General features: G+C 46.5%; 1 protein-coding gene across 1 annotated transcript in view; it reads left to right on the top strand.

Moving 5' to 3' along the window:
* LOC113151313 (zinc finger SWIM domain-containing protein 6) overlaps positions 1–18518 on the top strand; it is a 39080-nt gene continuing 20562 nt past the window's right edge. Inside the window, exon 1 of the mRNA XM_026344243.2 lies at positions 1–461. Within this exon, the coding sequence (XP_026200028.1) occupies positions 29–461 (433 nt within the window). The 5' untranslated portion in view covers positions 1–28. The remainder of the gene's footprint in view (positions 462–18518) is intronic.

An 18518-nucleotide genomic window follows, 5' to 3' on the forward strand; every position in this document is an offset into this window, starting at 1 on the left:
TGCGCTTCAGGTTGGAAGCGGTGCGATCATGGCTGAGCGAGTCCAGCAGCCCCCAGCCAAGCGGCTCTGCTGCCGGCCCGGCTACAACCCGGCATGCAGGCAGGGGCAGCGGGCTGGAGGAGTCCTGTGTGGCGGCGCGGGGTCCGCTCCGGGAGGGTCGGGGAATGGAAAAACGCACAACCCCGAGTCGTTGCTCGACATCGCGGCGCGCAGAGTCGCGGAGAAGTGGCCGTTCCAGAGGGTGGAGGAGCGGTTCGAAAGGATCCCGGAACCCGTCCAGCGGAGGATCGTATACTGGTCATTCCCGAGAAGCGAGAAGGAGATCTGTATGTATTCCTCTTTCAACGCCGGAGGAGAGGAAAGTGGAACTAGCGGGGACAATAATGACGAGACCCAGCTGCCTTTCCTACGGGGTGTCACTCTGCTTGAGGGTGGCTGGGTGGACAACGTATTGCAAGTCGGTGAGTGGACTATAACGCTACAGTGATGCAGGAAAATAACCTAGAATAAACACAACAACATCTAACTCGCGACGTTTTCCCTTTCCCACGTATCCATGCCACACTTTTTAAAGGGCTTGTGTTTGCCTTCCGTGGCCTTGTCTATAATAAACAATGCAGGGTATTTCCACACCAGTCTACCCTATAGCTGTGTGAGAATAGTCTATTTTCAGATAAGCCCGTAATAGTAGCCCGCTTCTCCTTGTTTTTGCCCACTGAGCTGCGCGCATTGAATCGCCCAGAGCCATCCCAATTGGAAGCTTAGCACTTTGTTCCTATTTTTGTGTCTTTCTAGCTCTCCATGCTCCCACCAATGGGTACGCAGACAAAAGCCCCCTATATCTTTTCACCGCTGGCTAAATAGACGATATTTAGAAAGGGTGGGAGGGACGGTGATTTAAAGCCACAGTGCTTCTATTTTGTTTGCCAAACACCTTTGTGAGACAGACCGAAGCTTTTCTGCTGCCTTCCCAATATTCAGTTAAAGCCCAAGCTGTATACAGCTGGTGGAGTCAAAGATGTGTTTTTTTTTTTTCTCCCCTGTCAGCTGCATCATTTGTGCCAAAGCTCGGAGTAAACAGAGGTGCTGCAGGCTCAGAAACCCCCTGTCTGCCTCCCTGCCTGCTTGGCTGGCTGCCTTTGCCAGAGCCACAATATTTCACTGCATTCGTCAGTGCAATAGACTCAGCTGTCAATCCGACTCCCCACCCTTGGAAACGGTTCAGGATTCTAATCCCATTACCCTCCCGAGTTCATCTGAATCTTAATGCATTCTGCAAACAAGATTTTATGCATGATCTTCTCTCGCCCCCCCCCCTCCCCACCCCTCACTTCTCTATCTCTCCCACTTGCTCCCTCTCTCACTTCTTGGCTTACTATCCCTCCAAAGAATCTGTGTGGAGATGGCTTCAGCTCTTGTGGGCTCAGAGAATGTGCAGTGCACAATAGTAGCCATGGAGCAGACAGACAGGCAGGCAGCTCTCCCTCCCTCTCTGGCCTGTTTACCAGATTCCCCAGCATTAGGCTCATTTATGTGCTCACTCTTTTGGAGCTTTGGAAACCTAAACTCCGGGTAAAACAGAAAGTATGAGGCGTCAGTGTGAAGAAACGCGCGCACGCCTGTGTGTGTGTTTACTTTGAGAAATGGGAAGAAATAGTCACAAAGAGGGTAACAGGGCTGTGCATGTGTTTTCGTGTGTGAAAGAGAGAGAGAGAGTGAGTACGTGTGTCAGTGTGTGTGGGGGTTTGATAAACACAGAGGGGGGATTGTGCATGTGTCTGTGTGTGTCTTCGTCTGCACGGGCTGTCAGTCTCATCCTGCATGCTCACAGAGAGTGGAGGATGACAGGCGAGTACACAGCAGGAGGAGGGCATGTTATGCTGATTGCAATTTTCGCCCCCAATTTTTTTTTTTTTTTTTTTGCTGGAGAAAGTAAAGCCAAGGAAGAGAAAATGATAAATAAAAGATGCAATCTACTCCAGGGGACAGGCAGCCACTGGAGGATGAGGGCTTAAAAGCAGGGCAGCATGGGAGGGGGCTGTCAACCACATCACACACCACATGTATTGGCCCATCAAACACATACAGTGGATCTGGCCTGGAAAAAAAAAAGTGCAGGGTGGTTGCGAGGGTGTGTATGAGTGTGTGTGCACAAGCGTGCATAGTGTGGTGTGTGTGTGTGTGTGCTGTCAGTGGGAAGGGATTCAGCGTTGATGATGAAAGACAGTAGAGAGATAGAATAGATGCGGAGGTTATTGTGTATGGGGGGGAAAGCTAATATACTTGAATGGATCTGCTGTCACTGTATTCCTCTCCTCCCCCTCTCATCTCCTCCTCCACTACCCTCTCTCCCAAGTGAGCAGCTATAAAACTCTCCATATTTACTCCCCTAAGGCCAACTACCAGCCCCCAGTCTCCTGTGATTATTTATCTTTTTCTCAAAGACATTAATCACATGCTTCCCCCCCCTCCATCTCGTTCCATAGATCAGTACTGCTGAGGGGATGGATAGGGGAATGGCGTTTAAGGGAAAGAGCAATAGATCGGGTGATATCAAGGAATAGGGGAAAAAGAGGGGAAGCCTGGAGGGAAGAAGAGGGTGGAAAATGCAAAAGAGGAAAGAGGCATTGAAATGGTGATTGCAAGAGAAGGGGATATATGAAAGTAAAGAATGAAGCACAGAGAAGGTGAGAGAGTGAGATGGATGACTTGTTCTTTCTCCCATGCGAGCTCATCTGTTCCGGTGCCAGCCTTGGAGATAAATATTCATATATGAATGCAACGGTTATCTAGCAGTCCACTGCTTTTGGTTAGAGCAGTTTTATAACAACACAGTTTCAGCCCCCTTGCTCTCTTTCTGCTGTCAAATCAGCAGAGAATAGTAGTGGAACACATCCGTAACCTCAACCTGTATAGAAAGGTTCTGTGTGTAATACATTAAAACTGCAAATGAATACAATGAAATATGTATGTTGCTTTGGAGAACAGTCCCATAACAAGTGCTGGCTGTCAGAGAAATGACGCTGTCATGAGCCAATCACAGCGATATCAGTAAATGTCACTGGTGTGCCAAGTTTCACTTTTCTTTAAGTTTGCCAATCAGAACGTGTCGTGCCGTAGCTGAGCATCACTTACCGGTATAGAAAACTACCAGAGCTGCCTGTTCTGATCACAGCATCTGTTCTTCGGCCCCCTTGTGTAATTTAGACTCAGCAGCTCATCATGCTGAAAAGTAAGGCTAGTATTATGGTGCCCCATCCTCTAATTATAGAATTCTAATCCTATGGCTCTAACATGGCATGACAAAGCATGTTTGCACCTCATTACCCTTCTTCCTGTTTTAGTCCTCCAGTCTGGGTCAAGTTCATCCCCTCTTCTCATTCATTTCTGACATGTATGTCCTGCTCCTCCTCCCTTTGACCCCTCATCTCCATATTTCTGACTCCCACCCCGTCTGCCTCCAGGGCTTTGTGCCAGGAGGTAAAAAAAAAAAACATAACCCCCACCACAGACACACACACACACACACACACACACCACCACCTCACTCTTACTATCCTGTTACCGTAAGCTCCATGTCCCCAAGGAGTGACATACTGATGCCTGGCATATGTCGCTCTCTGCAATGTCATTAGCGTAGGCTACATGCTACAGCCTATTTATCCAGCTCTCCTTGTTAAGCTAATTTTTTTTTTTTTTACATGAAGCTAGATGTCATTTTATCATGCTGCTGCCCTAAATCTGAGTGATGAGGTGGACACTTTGTTGAGGCCGTTTTAAATTTCATGTCCTGTAGCCTATTTTTGGTGTATTTTCCATGGTGGTGTTTTTGGGCTAGTTGGCCTTTAATATATTTGCCTTTCCCTGCCTAAAATATCCTTGAACGTCTATGGCAGTCATGCCTGTTTGAATGTGAATGTCATGCTCCTGTGCTCCACCTATTTTGACAAATTGATGTGTATGTGTGTGTTTTTTATGCCTGTCATTGTAAAGACCAGCATGGTTTTTTTAACCATTAGACTGAGGACATTTCAGCTGGTCCTCACAATGAGAAGGGTGTTTAAAGGGTTAGGATTAGAATTTGGTTTTGGTTAGGTTAAAGTTTAGGGTGAGGCAGTTAGTTAGTCTATGCAACAGTAGGGGGCTAGGGAATGTATTATGTCAATGAGTGTCCTCACACCGACTGCCTTACAAAAATGTGCGTGTGTGTGTCTATCTTGTGCATCTGCATGCTCATAACTCAGGTTGATTTGTTCACGCTCTAGAGAATCTTAATTAGCTTTATGCGTCATCTATTCTCTCTCTTTCAGTCCGTTTTTTTTTTTATCAAGATGTCAATGAAACGGTGAAAAAAACAGCCACACCGGTGGTTCCCTGTTTTCTAACCTGTTCCCCTTTGTAATACAGATGGTGAAAATCATAATACCAGACTCTTCTAAACCTTATGTTTAGCACATAAAGAGCTCGCCTTAGGTGTGTTACTAGAGGAGCTGTAGAGCCACATGTCATTGTTTATTGACTTTAAATCACTCGCATGCTTAGCATTCAGGCAGAACTGTGGCAATATCAAACATAATTTACAACAATACAACATATATGTAGACACAAGTGGCACCATTGAAAAAGAGGGGCTGATAAAACAAAGAATATCTGCACACATTAGTAGGGTACAGTTTTTGTGAGAAAGCCAAATGCTAACTTGTACTGTGTGCCACGTAGAACATATTTGTGCAAGAACACACCAATGCATAGACATACTGTACTTTTAAAAAAAATAAATACTTCACTAGGAGCCACGTCGACATCTCAAGCATTTTGTCCATAGAGGTGCAGAATTTAAGATGCGAAACGTAAATTTTGCAACAGCATGTCGTCTGAGAGACGCTATCAGGCTAAACTGAGCTTTTGGTGAGTGAGGGCTTATTCTTTCTGTTTGTGTGTGGGCTGTTTCTTTTCATGTAGGTGGATCTGGTTTTATTTTCCTGTTAGGTTAGAGAGGTCCTTTATCTTTTTACAATGCCCGTCGACAGTGAGCCCACATGCCCACCACCAAAGACGGAGCATCACACAACACTCCTGAACATGCTGTTAGTGTGTGTGAAACCTGTCGTAAAAGAGGCCCAATTTGTGACTCAGGACTTAAAGGGATACTCACACAATGAGTCAGGGGTTTTTGGGAGATATTCAAACATGTTTGATATTATTCTGAATAATAAATGCAGGAGAACTTCTAATTAAACCTTAAAATTTGCCGATCACATCAGCTCAAAGGTGAGCGCACCGAAAGGAGCAGTGATCCTGGTTCCGGTGCCTCAGGTCTGCACCCAGCCATGTGAATAACCCTGGGCTTGTATCGTCATGGAAACATGGCTGAGTCTAGAGCTAGTGTAAACATCTGGCTGTCCAAGAGGGAGAGAAAAAGAGAGAGAGAGAGAGGGAGAGGGGCAGCAACCGCATCCATGTGAAGAGACATTGAGTCTTTTGGGAAAGTGCTCTGAATGTGTGTAGCTGAGAGACTGAGAGAAGTAGATTCCAGGTCTTTGTCCCATTATGTTGACTGAATGGAAAGTAGATAGGATACATTTCAGCCTTCGTGTAATGGAAACACGTTAGCTTGGTCTCTCTTTGTGTGAACGTGTATGCATGCAAATGTGGCTGTGCATACGTTTATATAGGCAAAAGGCTGCGCTTTACATATATTTTCAAAACGTTTCAAGTTTAATTTCAGTGTTGTTTCTTATGCAGCGTTGCTTGATGGCGTCAGGGATTTACAGAAGTGGAGAAACAGGAGGTTTTCCTCACCCTCAGCTATGTTGAATATTCCCTGTGTAAAACGAAGGTAGTGCAAGCATCAGTGTAAGTCTGAAATGTGTTTACGTGATAATTACTTTCATTCTGCTCATAATGAGTTTCAGCTCAAGCTCAATTTCCGCTTCAATCGCTTACAAAGATCAGCTCAGACAGTTTTCAGTCTGGGTGGCCCTCTCAGGGATGGAACCCATAAGGAAAACTCTGACTTTGCTGCACAGCACAGCAGTGATTGACCACTGGTTCTTTGGCTAGCTCTGTCATGTTCCCAGCACACCAGAAGTTTCCAGAAGGTCCCAATGTTTGTCATAGCCCAAACTCCAAATTCTTACTACCCCCATTCCCAGACACAGATGTGCCCCTAGATAGATTATTCCCACCACAGACCATAACTTCCTCTAGCCAGCCAGCCAGCCAGTCCTTCTGCCATCTCCAGCTAGGACAAACGTCTGCATTATTTCCAGTCCTTCCACTTGACTGGAGCCAGCTTGCCTCCCAATCCTATTCCCAGTTGCAGCCCTACCCACCTTGTGTCTATCATACAGTACTCCCAAGCCTAATACCAACCTGTCCAAAGACCTTGCCCCAAAATTACCCTGCACACTAATACTGGCACATTCTTATAGACACTCTATGTACAAAATCAGCAAGCATTGCCTGCCTGTTAAAATAAAGTAATAAAGTTCCAGCATGAGCTCTCTAATGTCTGCCCCAGTCCCTGTTCCAGCTTGACTTGTCTTCTGTCCCAGACTGTGGCTGCTGGGTGTGCGTCAGCACCGTTCCTCGGCTGGCTGACGCTGTCTAGGAATCCAGTCCTCCTTCCACTGAGATCCTGCCCCTCTCTTCTTTGTGAGCAAAGGGAGCAGGCGATAGAAAGGCTACTAAATCCACAATGACAAGGCCCTATTAAAAGCCCTTTTTTTCTATTTCATTTAATGACTTTTATTACTAGCCGCCCTTCTCTCTTCGATTTGGCAATAATAACAACGGGGGAATGCAGCACTCAGCGTTCTCCTATCTGATGCTTCCTTTTTACTTTTTTTTTTTTTTTCCATTTTAATGAATTCTTCTTTGCACCAGTGGGCTGCTGAAATAAGCACAAAGCAGTTCAAGACGCTGCAGAGGAAGGTTCAGTGTATGTACATGCTACATAAGCATGAGAATACCCGATAAAGACGACACATGCTTTCACTGTTGCCACAGAACAGAGCGTCTCTGTGCAGTTTGGTCAACAGCTGTTTCTCACCAGAAGCCAAACACCTTTGGATCAGCCCAAAGGCTACAAACGATCTGCGTGTGTGTGTGTGTGTGTGTGTATATGTGTGTCAAAATCATTGTAAACAGCATTTAGTGCAAAGTAAGTGTGTTACCTGCTGACCCAGATTAAGTGCAGCCTTTTTGATCTGTCGCAGACAAAAATGCAGAGTATACTAAAGAGTATCTTGACTCTGCCTTGCTGTGCTTAATGTTTTTTTTTATATATTATGCTCAACTAGCTTACGGTGACACTACTTTCCAAAAAGAGACCACATGCTGTTTGTTTTTTTTGTTTTTTTTTGTCGTGACAAGCCAAATTTGACTCTTGATGCTCTAGTAAATGATTGTTGGCTTCAGAGTGGCGTGTGGATTTACACCTTCAAACTGCGACTCGCACCAAAATGCTCCACCAAATGCTTACGCAGCATTGAAAGGAAAAGTAAACTCTTTCATCCAGTTTTTATCAGTGTGTGAATATGCGCATGTGCCTGTATGACTTTGTGTGTTAATGGCTCAGTGAGCATGTTTATGGCTGCGTCAGGCTGAATAAAGGTGAGGCATGTTAATGATAAGAGGGTGGATGACATTCCCGTCTGTCATCATTCCCACCCTATCTCATTTCCACTCTTGCGCATACACATGCTTGCACACATGCTTTAAGACACACTCTTGCCTTGTGGTACAAGGGCGCCAGTGACTAGGCGCCTTAGAATAAACAACAGCAGAGGATGAGGGCTTACCTGCCACTGACCCCAATCTCACACACACACACACATACACACACACACACACACACATACAAACACACCACACAGCAGAGGTGTTCACTCATCGATTGGTACCTCCCCCCAGCATTGAGTTGGCCCAATGTTGACCTCTTTCCTTAACCCACATGGATTTACTAAAGTAAAAGGTCAATCTGGTCAGACTGTCCCTCAAGTGGCCGATTGCTCTGCTCGAAAAACAGGCCCCTGTCCACGTTATTGTTTTCCAATAAACAGCACCTGACCAAAGGAAAGCTCATGCATGTCCTAATAAGTAACTTCTCACCTGAGAGATCAGTCTGAGGGAGGGTGAGGGGTGCAAAGTATATGCCCAGTCTTTTTTTTTTTTTTTTTTCCTCCTTCTGTGGGACAATCAGGAATCCAAGCCAGATTGAGAGGGGGGAGTTTACCCCCTTCTTTATTTCTTGCCTGGCAGGCTCAAGTGGCGTGTGAGCTATGCAGAGGAGGAGGTCCTGAGAGTGTGAGGAGCCTCTGGCTGCGCCTGGTCCAACGATGTCGTGGCTGTGTGGCATGTGAGACATGCATTCACTGCTCTGTGGCGGAGCAGGTTGAATAGAGCTGCCTTTCCAGGCATGAGAGACGGAGACAAAGACAGAGAATGAGAAGGATTCAGGGGGAAACATAGTCAGGTTTTCAACCGGCTATGGAATTTAGTCCCTTCTATAGAGTTTTGTCTTGAAGAAGTTATTTCTTTGTCTTTCTTGCTCGTGTCCTCGCTTTCTTTTGTCTCACTCCCTCCCAATCACTTCATCTTCCTCTCATCTCAATTTACATCAATCTAACCCTAATCGCACCATAAATGTCGATCATTCTTCTCTTCTCTTTCTTGTTTCGCAAGCTCTTGTGATCTCTCTTTTACCCCTTCTCATTTTTCCAGTTTCATTTCCCAAGCCAGGCAATAGAAACTCATATCTTATTTACACTGGCCCTATCTAGATACAACATGTTTCCATAGTGCTTCCTGTGTCTAAACTCCCAGAGGAAGGCTAGCTGGCTAGCTAGCTTCTCCACTGCGTGCTGAGCTCCGTGCTAGCACTCTGCATGCAGACCTCGGGGGCTATCAATGTTTCTACATTTAGACACTCTTTGTTTACCACTGTCTGGAAATTAGGAGAGCAACAGGACGGGGCTAATTTAATGTGGTATTTTTTATTTTTTTCCTCAACTAGCTTTTCTTTTCTATGTGGATATGTATATAATTTCCAGAAAGAAAAAAAAAAACGGTGACCCCCCTTTTATCATTAGTGGTTAGTGGAAAATTAGCACCATAAATCAGCTTGTGTCTGTGCCGCTACTCTGCTCATAGCTGCACGCAGGCGTGAGCGTTGGTGAAGTGAAGATCTACCATTGTCGTTACAACGATGGACGCGTGCCAGTGTGTGTTACTGGCCTGTCTGTCTGCAGCCTTGCCCAAAACCCGCTATCTGGCTGCCTGTCTGTGTTCCTGACTGTCTGGCTAGCTGTTAGCCTGCTAGCTGTCCCTCCTGGGTGGCTACATCACCTCACCTCCCTCACCCCCCTCACAGCCAGTGACAGCCCAGCCTAGGGAGACATGGGTAATGGTCCTCTCTGATGTACAGCCTGACTCAATTGGACTGGATGGCAGACACACGCCTAAAATAACAAAAGGAGGGGAGAGAAAGAGAGGGGGGCGAAGGGGGGGGCGGGGAGGGAAGGAGCGAAGCGATCGATAAAGCAGGGACACATCGCCTAATAAAGATTTATTCCTTCCCCCCCCCCCTCGCCATCCTCCTTGGCAGGCTGGAGAGGGGGAGGAGAGAATGTGATTAGTGGACCTCTTCTCCCTGGGTGCCACTGATAGCATGTGTATACGCATGCACAGCAGTATGTATACCCCAATGTGTTGTGGGTATTTTTGCATCTCTGCATGTGTGCGCCTCTCTCGCTCTCGCTCGCTCTCTCTCCCGAGAGCAAAGGGGGTTAAAAACAGTCTCTCTCGTTTGTTCTGCTGGCAGTGGCACCAGCAGCTGCAGCTGTGTCCCTGCCTCTCTCTCTTCCTGTCAGCTAATATTTAGTTAATCTTTGGTCTGGGACCTACGGGACTGGCCGGAGCTCCTGGTGCCCCATCCATCTCGCACTGATCTATATTCCACTCTGGATCCCTGTGCCATTAACCACCACCGAGAGGAGGAGAGAGGGGATGAAGAGGCACAGAGGTAGAACAGAGAGGAAAGGGGAGATGGGTGGGGGGGAGAGCTGTAGACAGACAAGGGAGTGATGGAGAGAGCAAAGTGTTTTGGGTTGGGGGTGCTGTCTGCTGTCTTAACACTAAATAGGAGAGGAAAGGAAAAAGAGCAGGTGGGTCAGCTATTCTAGCCATGCACAGAAATGTCTTCCTTTTTTAGGAAAAAGTCAAATAAAAAGAGGAATGCAAGACGAAGGCACCTTTTCTCTGCTCGTTGTTTATTATTTTTTTGGCTTATGTTCATTCTCCTTCTGCCTCCTCTTATTTCCTGCCCCGATCGGGCCTTTTCTGTAGAGGAGCAGGTGAAATTACTTCAATCCATCTGTAAAGAGAGTAAACAACAGCGAGGTAAAGTGTTTCCACATGGATGTGTGAACGGTTAAGGAGGGGAGGAAAAAAAAAAAAAAAGGCGGCGTGGGTTGAGGAGGGATAAAAAGAGGCAGAGGTGTGGGAGTGAGTGATCCATATGCAGTGAGTGGGCCACTTCATTGATATGCATTGTGTAGTTATGAGGGGGTCCACCTGCGAAGGCTCCAAGCGCTGAGTCACTCACTAATGCAGAGACTAAATGCTTTTATCCCAGACGCCTGGTTCATCTGAATGGAATATAATAGGCCATAAAGTGCTTTGCAAGCAGCGGCCGCTTGCCCCATGGCAAACCCTTGCCCCTTGCTACCCCACTCCAAATCTTATTTCACCACTTTTATAGAAACAAAGTGTGTATGCGCTCTGCTTTCATGACATACTTTCTCTCCAATTTCAATCAATTCCGTCTTCTTTCCATCCCTCTTTCCTTGTTGTTCCTCCTGCAGCGTTGCTCAGGCAGCCACAGAGCTCCCTTCTCACACCAGCCCTTCTGTCTGCACTCACATACCCCCCTCTCCCTTCAGTCATGTGTGATCCCTTTGTTGCCTCTTTGTGTGTATGTGTGTGTGTTTGTGTGTGTTTGGGGGCACCTGTTTGGGATTTCGGGGTGTGTTTAGGGTCATGCCTGCAGGTCGTACGTAATGAATAGCAGGGCTGTTGGAGAAGCACAAGTGTTTGAGAAGGAGGTAGCCAGAGAATAGCGCACCAGTGATGGAAGAAGAGGGGGAGGAGGAGGAGGATGGAGGGAGAGATGAGAGGAACAAGGGAGCAGGAGGACCAGTGAGGGAGGAAGGGAAGACTGGTTGCAAAACCAGTGAGCCTTAACCACCTTCTGTCAGTCTGTCTGCTCTCAGTGCTGTTTTCTCTCTCATAGGAATCTAATGGCTTTTCCACTGTCCTCTTTCCAAGCCTCTACCACCACCTCCTCTCCCCCTTCTCTCTGTTTTTTTTCTCCTCTCTCTCTATCTCTGTGCAATTTTTTCCTTCCCCGCTCCTCTCCATCTCCTCTCACTGAATTCAGTTTCCCTGTTAAAATTCTCCCCCTGAAGTCTCTGTGCTGTCTTCCCCTGCTACCACCCCTCCCTTTCTCTTCCTACGTCCTTCCAGCTGCTGGCCAGGGGAACAGCTGACTAAATCTAAAGCTGGGGCCCCTGGCTCTGGCCCCAGCCCTGGCCCCAGCTCTGCCAGCCTCCTCCTATTCTCACCGCCCCCTCCCTCCATTCCTCCTAGCCTCCTCTGGCCTCTAGCCCTGGCTCCACTTTCAGCAGCCCCAGCTCAGGCCTGGCCCTGCCTCTGAGCCTGGGCTCCAGTTCTGCTTGACTCTCAGCAGTCCCCTCCAACCAACCCCCTCCATCCCACTTTGGAGCTGAAAAGCCTCAAACGGCTCTCTCTTCTCTCTCTCCCTCTCTCTGTTTTGCCTATAAGTCTGCCCTCGCTTTTTCTGTTTTTTTACTCTGTATTTCTTACTAATTCAGTTGCTCCCCCCAGCTCCCCGCTCTGATGGGCTGTAGCTGGGCCCCTGGTACTGTCCCAACTTATCTGGACAGAGGCCTCATCCAGGTTGGCTGCAGTTCAGTTCTCTGGCTCCTATACCCAGCCTCTCTAGCCAGGCATCTTTCTTTCTCTGGCTAGTAACAATAGTCACTATAACTCATTGTGGATAGCTTTACTCCAAGCCACGTTTAGCTTGTACATTTGGTCGTTTTTGGCTCAACACCTCATGCAAAGCTCTCCTCTCGTGTCTCTTTGTCTTTTCGACTCTTTGCTTCTGCACATCTCTTTAACTTGTGTAGACAAGCTCAACCCTAGCACAAACACATACGCTCAGTACACAAACACGTGCATCATGCAAGAGTGCGAAACACATGACACATGATTGGCAGCAGGGGGAGGATGGGAAAAAGTAGCGAGAGGGGAAGTGGGCCTTGTCACATCTCCAGGCAAGCCGGGGGCTCGAGTTTGATAGCTGTCCAGGGAAGGGAGTCTTTGTCCCCCTCCTCCTCCTCCCCAGCCTCTGTGGCTGTCAGAGTAAGGCTACAGCCTTGTGTGATTAGGTGCAGGACGAGGTCCCACCATCGCTCTTCTGAACAGACATTGCCTGCAGAAGACACCTGTCAATGCTCTTCCTCCTTTCTGACACCCAGCTGCACTGAGATGAGCGACAGAGGGTTGACAGAATAAAGTTCAGAGAGCATCCTACAACTACAGGGGGATGTAGCGCGCGCGCACACACACACACACACACACACACACGCACACACATATACACACAGTGTATTTAGTTTGTATGGAATTGGGCCAAGGATGCCCAGGCAAAATAAAACGGGCTCACCCTGCACCAGTTGAAGCAACATCCCAATCTTCTGGAACACCTCGCACTCCTTACAGATTATTATTCAGCCCACTCCCTGTCTGTCTAATGCCCAATACAGCCTTTGTTGTTTTTGCTGTCTTTGTTGTCATTTTTTGTTGTTATGTTTTGGTTTTGTGTGCATGTGTATGTATGTGAGGAGGGGAAATTGAGGGAGGGGGAGCAGCAAAAGTTTGTTTTGGAGTCACGTTTTCTCTTGTTGAGTGACAGATGCGTGACGATGAAAGCAAATCACAATGCGTGTGACTTCAAAGGTTCCTGTGTTCCACCATTTATTGGCAACAACGCACACCAACCTCTCTCCCGATGTGGATTCTTCAAAATAGCAAGGGGGGAAAAAAAACTAGAGGAAACAGAAGCAGATGACAAAGATGCTACCATCCAAACAGCTAGAGGGGGTAGAGGAGGAGGAGGGGTGCTAAATAATCAGACCTAAGTGCTGCAACCGAAACGGACTGCTTTTCAAAAGCATTCTCAATCAAAATGGGCTTTTGATGCACAGTGATTCTGATACCAAGGATGTTTGAGTAGAGAAAAAATGATGGCTTGAAGTTGTAAGAACTCTCTCTGCTTCAGGAGGAGCTTTAGTTCGTCACTCTGAGGCCTTTTTCTTTTAGTTTGGTGTGTTTGGAGTTTGTGTGTGTGTATGTGTGTGTGTTTTGTATGCACAGCACGGTGTAAAAGCTTACCTTATAGGCTATCTGTCTCTGTCTCTGTCTCTCTCACTGTCTCTTTCACTTTTATTCCTTCTCCGGTCCAGGATGGCACCCATTGACTGCCACTGACCTAATTTGGGCAAATTTCACTGACCTACTTTATGGGTGAACGCTGACTAGCCCACGGGAGGGGATTCTCTTAGACACACATATACATGCACACTTTTCTATCCTTATGATTAATATGCAGACCTTCCAGTAGGGATGCTGTGTGTGTGTGTACGTACCCTGTCAACTGTGCTTTCTACAACACAACAGACTTTGGCATCCCTAAATGAGCATAATGAGGATCTTACAGTACAGACACGTGGTAAAATCTAAACAAAGCAGCCGACCTTTGGTTACTAATGGTCTCAGAGGTGACATAGTCCTTTCCCTCACAAGTCTCTGAAGAGACATAATCCGCGTAATTGCGTATGGATATGATTATTATTCTGTCTTGTATGAAAATGCTAATTTGAGCAAATGTGATCAAACAATGTGGAGATGCTTGACGTGTACAGACAATCACAGTAATTTCTTTACAAAGTTAGATGGATAGAGATGGCTGTCTATGGAGCAATTGCAATCCCATAGAAGAGCTGGCATAATAAACCCACTTGTATTAAAATGAATTCAAGCATCATTGCCTTCCTCTAGCAGATTATTTCCTAGTTGACTGGACACATTCGATCCTCTGAAGGGTTTTGGAAAACATGTTGTCATAGTTGGATTAGTTTTGCCCTTTTTAACATGAGCATAATTAGTAATAAAGTTCTCTGCCTGCAGCCTCCCAGAAGGACATGGTCGTTGGAAGCAAGTCTAACCTGATTCAGTGTTTTGATCACGCTATGTATCATTCTTTGCAGGTTTTTGTGCAGTCATCATGTGCATTTGGGAAAGAATGAGACAAGTATTTGTGTTTTCACGTCCATGTGTGTGGACCTGCCAGCTTTCCTGTGCGCTTGTCTGTGTTTGCCAACATGAATGCCCCAACAAATACAACCTGTGAATGCAAACGCACATGTACATACACGCTTGCGACGGGCAGGCATGTGTTGTCATGGAAACACATGCACATGACAACTAAAGAGACTGCAGGGTGAACATCGTCTCCCTCCTTTGTCCAGCAGGGTGCAATTTCTCTCAATGTAGCCATGAAAGGCAGCTATTTACATGAAACAAGAGCTGTTTCTGGGAAATAGGGGTCTCGCTGAAGGTTTTGATGTCAGCTGCCTGCTTTTAGCTTGAGACTGGAAACCTAAACCATCTAGAGAGGTAGAGAGAGGGAAAGGAGCAAGCTGTAAACCTACTGAGAGAGCTCAGTTCCGTCATGTGGTTGCAGCTCTTCACCCTGAAAGTCTCTCACTGTTTCCCCTCAACACACTTACAGAAGGCCAAGTGCAGAGCGTGATTTCAGATGCTTTCACTGTGCACAGAGTACATCTAACCCTCTTGCTTTATAGCTTATCCTTAGGAGAGTGGTCCTAACATCAACATCAATATTTACAGGAACAGCCCGCAGGCAAGAGAATCGACCACCGCGATTCAGCAAAGACATATTCAACCTTTCCCTTGCCCCCCTCCCACCCCACCCCTCACTTGTCTTCATCCCAGTTATTCCTGTTCTCTGCAGCAGCGTGTCGATCACAGCGCCAGGTGGCAGAGATATTTGTCTTTGGGCCGCTTTTGTTTAGCATGTATGTGTGTATACAAGGTGCACTGTGTATATGCATGCACGGCATCTTCGACGGGGACGCAGCTTTGACACAGGCTCAGCGACTATTTAAGAGATGCTGGATGACACGTGTCAAGTGATATTAAATGTGAGAGAACCTCCCCTCCTCCCTCATTCCCCCCCCTCCTCCGCTCTTCCCATCCCTCCACTGCGGACTGTGTCTGCTATGGTTAGTGTGAGCTATGACACTTTTCATTCTGGGTTGCAGGGGGGCACCACGTGTGATGTACGAGCCCTCACATCTCTGTGGGTAAAGTGGACACTTTGGCCTACATAAGCTCTTAGAAGGTCAACAGATATACAGCTGAATAGATATAGTGTGTGTGTACGTACTACACCTGTCCTACATTACATGTGCTTTGGTCCTTGTAATTTCAGACTCCAAATCTCTGTTCAGGTAGTCAGTGTGTGAGCTACATATTTTTCTGTAGCAATAATAATTGCTTTGTAATTGCTAATGAATGTGTGTGTATTTTGGTGTTCGCAGTGCTTCTGTGTTGTATATGACTTCATTGAGAGATGAATCCAGGTCACTCCTAGAGAGGCATATGTTTCCACACAAAGATTTAAGTAATGTAGCTCAGCCGCTACCATGTACAAGGAAAGTAGTAGGTAAAAGGTTAACTTATTTCCTGGTGAATGTTTAATTCCTCTGTGGAGGTAGTGTGTCTAATGTTTCAGTGTTGGGTAATAATGTGGAAGTATGAGTTGTGGGCCAGTGTGTTCAGTGCTATAGTGGCACAGCCTGAGTCAGAGGATGCTGGGGGAATTAGGTCGGGGGTGGGTTTACACCAGAATGTGGCATGTGCTGCTGAACAGAGAACTGCGACTGTGACCTCAGTGACTCCAGGAAGGAAAGGGTTAAGCACGGGCCGGCAGGGCTGCATGGGCTGCGTTACGCAAACTGGCGGCTGGCTGGAGCTGAAAGGGGAAGTGCTGAGCTCAGAGGAACACTGGCTCAGAGCCATCGCTCCCTCCTCCCTCTTCCCTCCTCCGAAACTCCCCCCTTTGCCTCCCCAGCCCTCCTCCCCTCCATCGCGCTACAGCTGAGCGCTCCCCATGCTTCCCACCGCCAGGCGTGGTGATGTGTGTTTGTGTGTCTGTGTGCCTGTGCTGGAATGCAGCTTCCCCCTCGGCTGGGGCCTGTGTGTGTGTGTGTGTGTGTGTGTGCACGTGTGTGTGTGTGTCTGTCTGTCTGGAATGATGCCTCCCCTTGTCTAGTGTGTGACGTCAGTACACACAACGGGTCAGCTTAGGGCTAGGCAACATTCTGTGTGTGCGTTTGTGTGTGTGTGTGTGTGTGTGCGCGCGTGTGTGTGTGTGTCATGGGAGGGGGGAACAGGGGAGGAGTCAGCTATTAGAGAGAGAAAAAGGAAAGAGGAGGGGCTGTTTGTGAGCAGAAGGAGGTTGACTGCAGGGAGTCACTGAAGCCAGTATGCTTGCATGCATGAAGGCATCAGGAGTGTGTGTCAAAGGGTGGGGTTTTGTGTTTGTGTGAGCGTGTGTGTGAGTGTGTGTTTGTGTGTGTGTGTGGTGGACTGTGTTGGTTGACTTTCCAAACGAAATGGAAAGGGTAAAGAGTGTAAGGTTATTTCCTGGCGTGGACAAGTGAACCCAAAAACACTCAAAACTTGCACATGTGTGCACAAAGTCATGCTGTAGCTCTCACTTCACTGCTGTCATACACTCCTGCTATTTTCATATGCAAATGTATTCTGTTCCCTTTCACCCACGTTAGCTGCCACAGGAGTGTTTTTTTTTTTTTTTTTTTTTTGGGCTGTTTTGCAGTTGAGACAAATTTTTTGAAAACGATTCTTCACAAAGGAATTTATAGGTCAAATTAAGCAATAGAAACAAATCTGCACTCTGTTCTAACAGCCACAGCAAAAGTGATCTTGACACACTTTCTGTTTTGAATTATGCTCATGGTCTATCAAACACAGATTAAGAATCATATACCGTATATTTACTTTTTCACTATGTGCTCCGTGCCATCATCTTGACCATCAGCTCATCTCAACCCAGACTTGACTCCTTCATAGGAAGCTGTACTATAGCGTCTGACCTGTATAGGTTTTAGAAAGATACTCAAGCCCTGAAGTAGCAGACAATGGCTTTTCAATGGATCCCATTACCTCCGTCTATAGTTGACGTGGCTCTACTGGGACAGACCTCTGCTAATTACCCACATTCATTTCCAGCCAGCTGTAATTTCATTCACACTAATGAACCTTGCACATGGATTGGCATAATGTATAGTTAATGTACAGCCAGGAGACAGAATTAGCAGGCTGCTGGCTTCACCAGTGACAGATTTCATGAATAGCTGCTAATGTGGCAGTTCATCTAATACAGGTGCCCATCTGAAATTACACTTAATAATAATTTTAAACTGAAGTGTTTAATAGTTATCTGCAACAAACATAGGCTGCTTTGTTTGAAACTGAAAGATATACAACCAAACGATATCCAAAAAAAAACCTTGTTTGTTTTCTCTCGATCAGTGCAGTAGGTGTGCTTGACAATGTTTTTCTCTTTTCAATTCAAATAAGTTATCAGTGTGAGATTATGGGGTATAGTGTGCAGCTATGCTACAATCTGTGTTATCTGCATTTAGAAGTATAGGTTGACATTCTCTAAATATGCTGAGAGTTGGATCAGAAGATTGATACCACTTTTATTTGTACAGTAAATATGACGCCACTGCCAGCCCTCTGTTAGCATAGCTAAGAATGAATACTGGAAACATCTAGTCTGACTCTGTCCAAAGGTAATAAAGTCCACCTACCAGCAGGAAGACCATGATGTTGCTGGTCTTAGGGGAACCACAGATTGTTGCTTCTATACTTAGCTTTTTAAACAAACAACATATGAAGTGTTAGTGGTGCTGGTATGCAGATTTAGTAGGGCTTGGTGTTTTCCACTGTTTCCAGTCTTTGTGCAAATTCAACCAGCTGCCGGTCATAAAAGAACCTCCAGACGATTTCTTTAACTATTTCTTTGAGTCTTGCCTCATGTGAATGGTTTAGATTTTCGGTTTCTTGCGACCAGGCCCTCCATCCGTCACCAGCAGAACTCATTTTCTCGCCCCTTTATCCTTTTTGTGTTGACGTGATCACATCTCTCAACAGAGGTTTCACTGTCTTTCAGGGCTGGTCAGCCTTCTGAGCGCCAACCTTTGGGATCAGTCGGCAGCACAGAAACGCCCGCTCTGCCTGACAGGCCCGATCCGGCAAAATTAGAATCCATTTTGAAAGTGATAGTTAGAAAATTGCAAGTCATTCCTGATGTA

This window comes from Anabas testudineus, chromosome 9 (assembly GCF_900324465.2).
Source record: "Anabas testudineus chromosome 9, fAnaTes1.2, whole genome shotgun sequence".
NCBI lineage: Eukaryota > Metazoa > Chordata > Actinopteri > Anabantiformes > Anabantidae > Anabas > Anabas testudineus.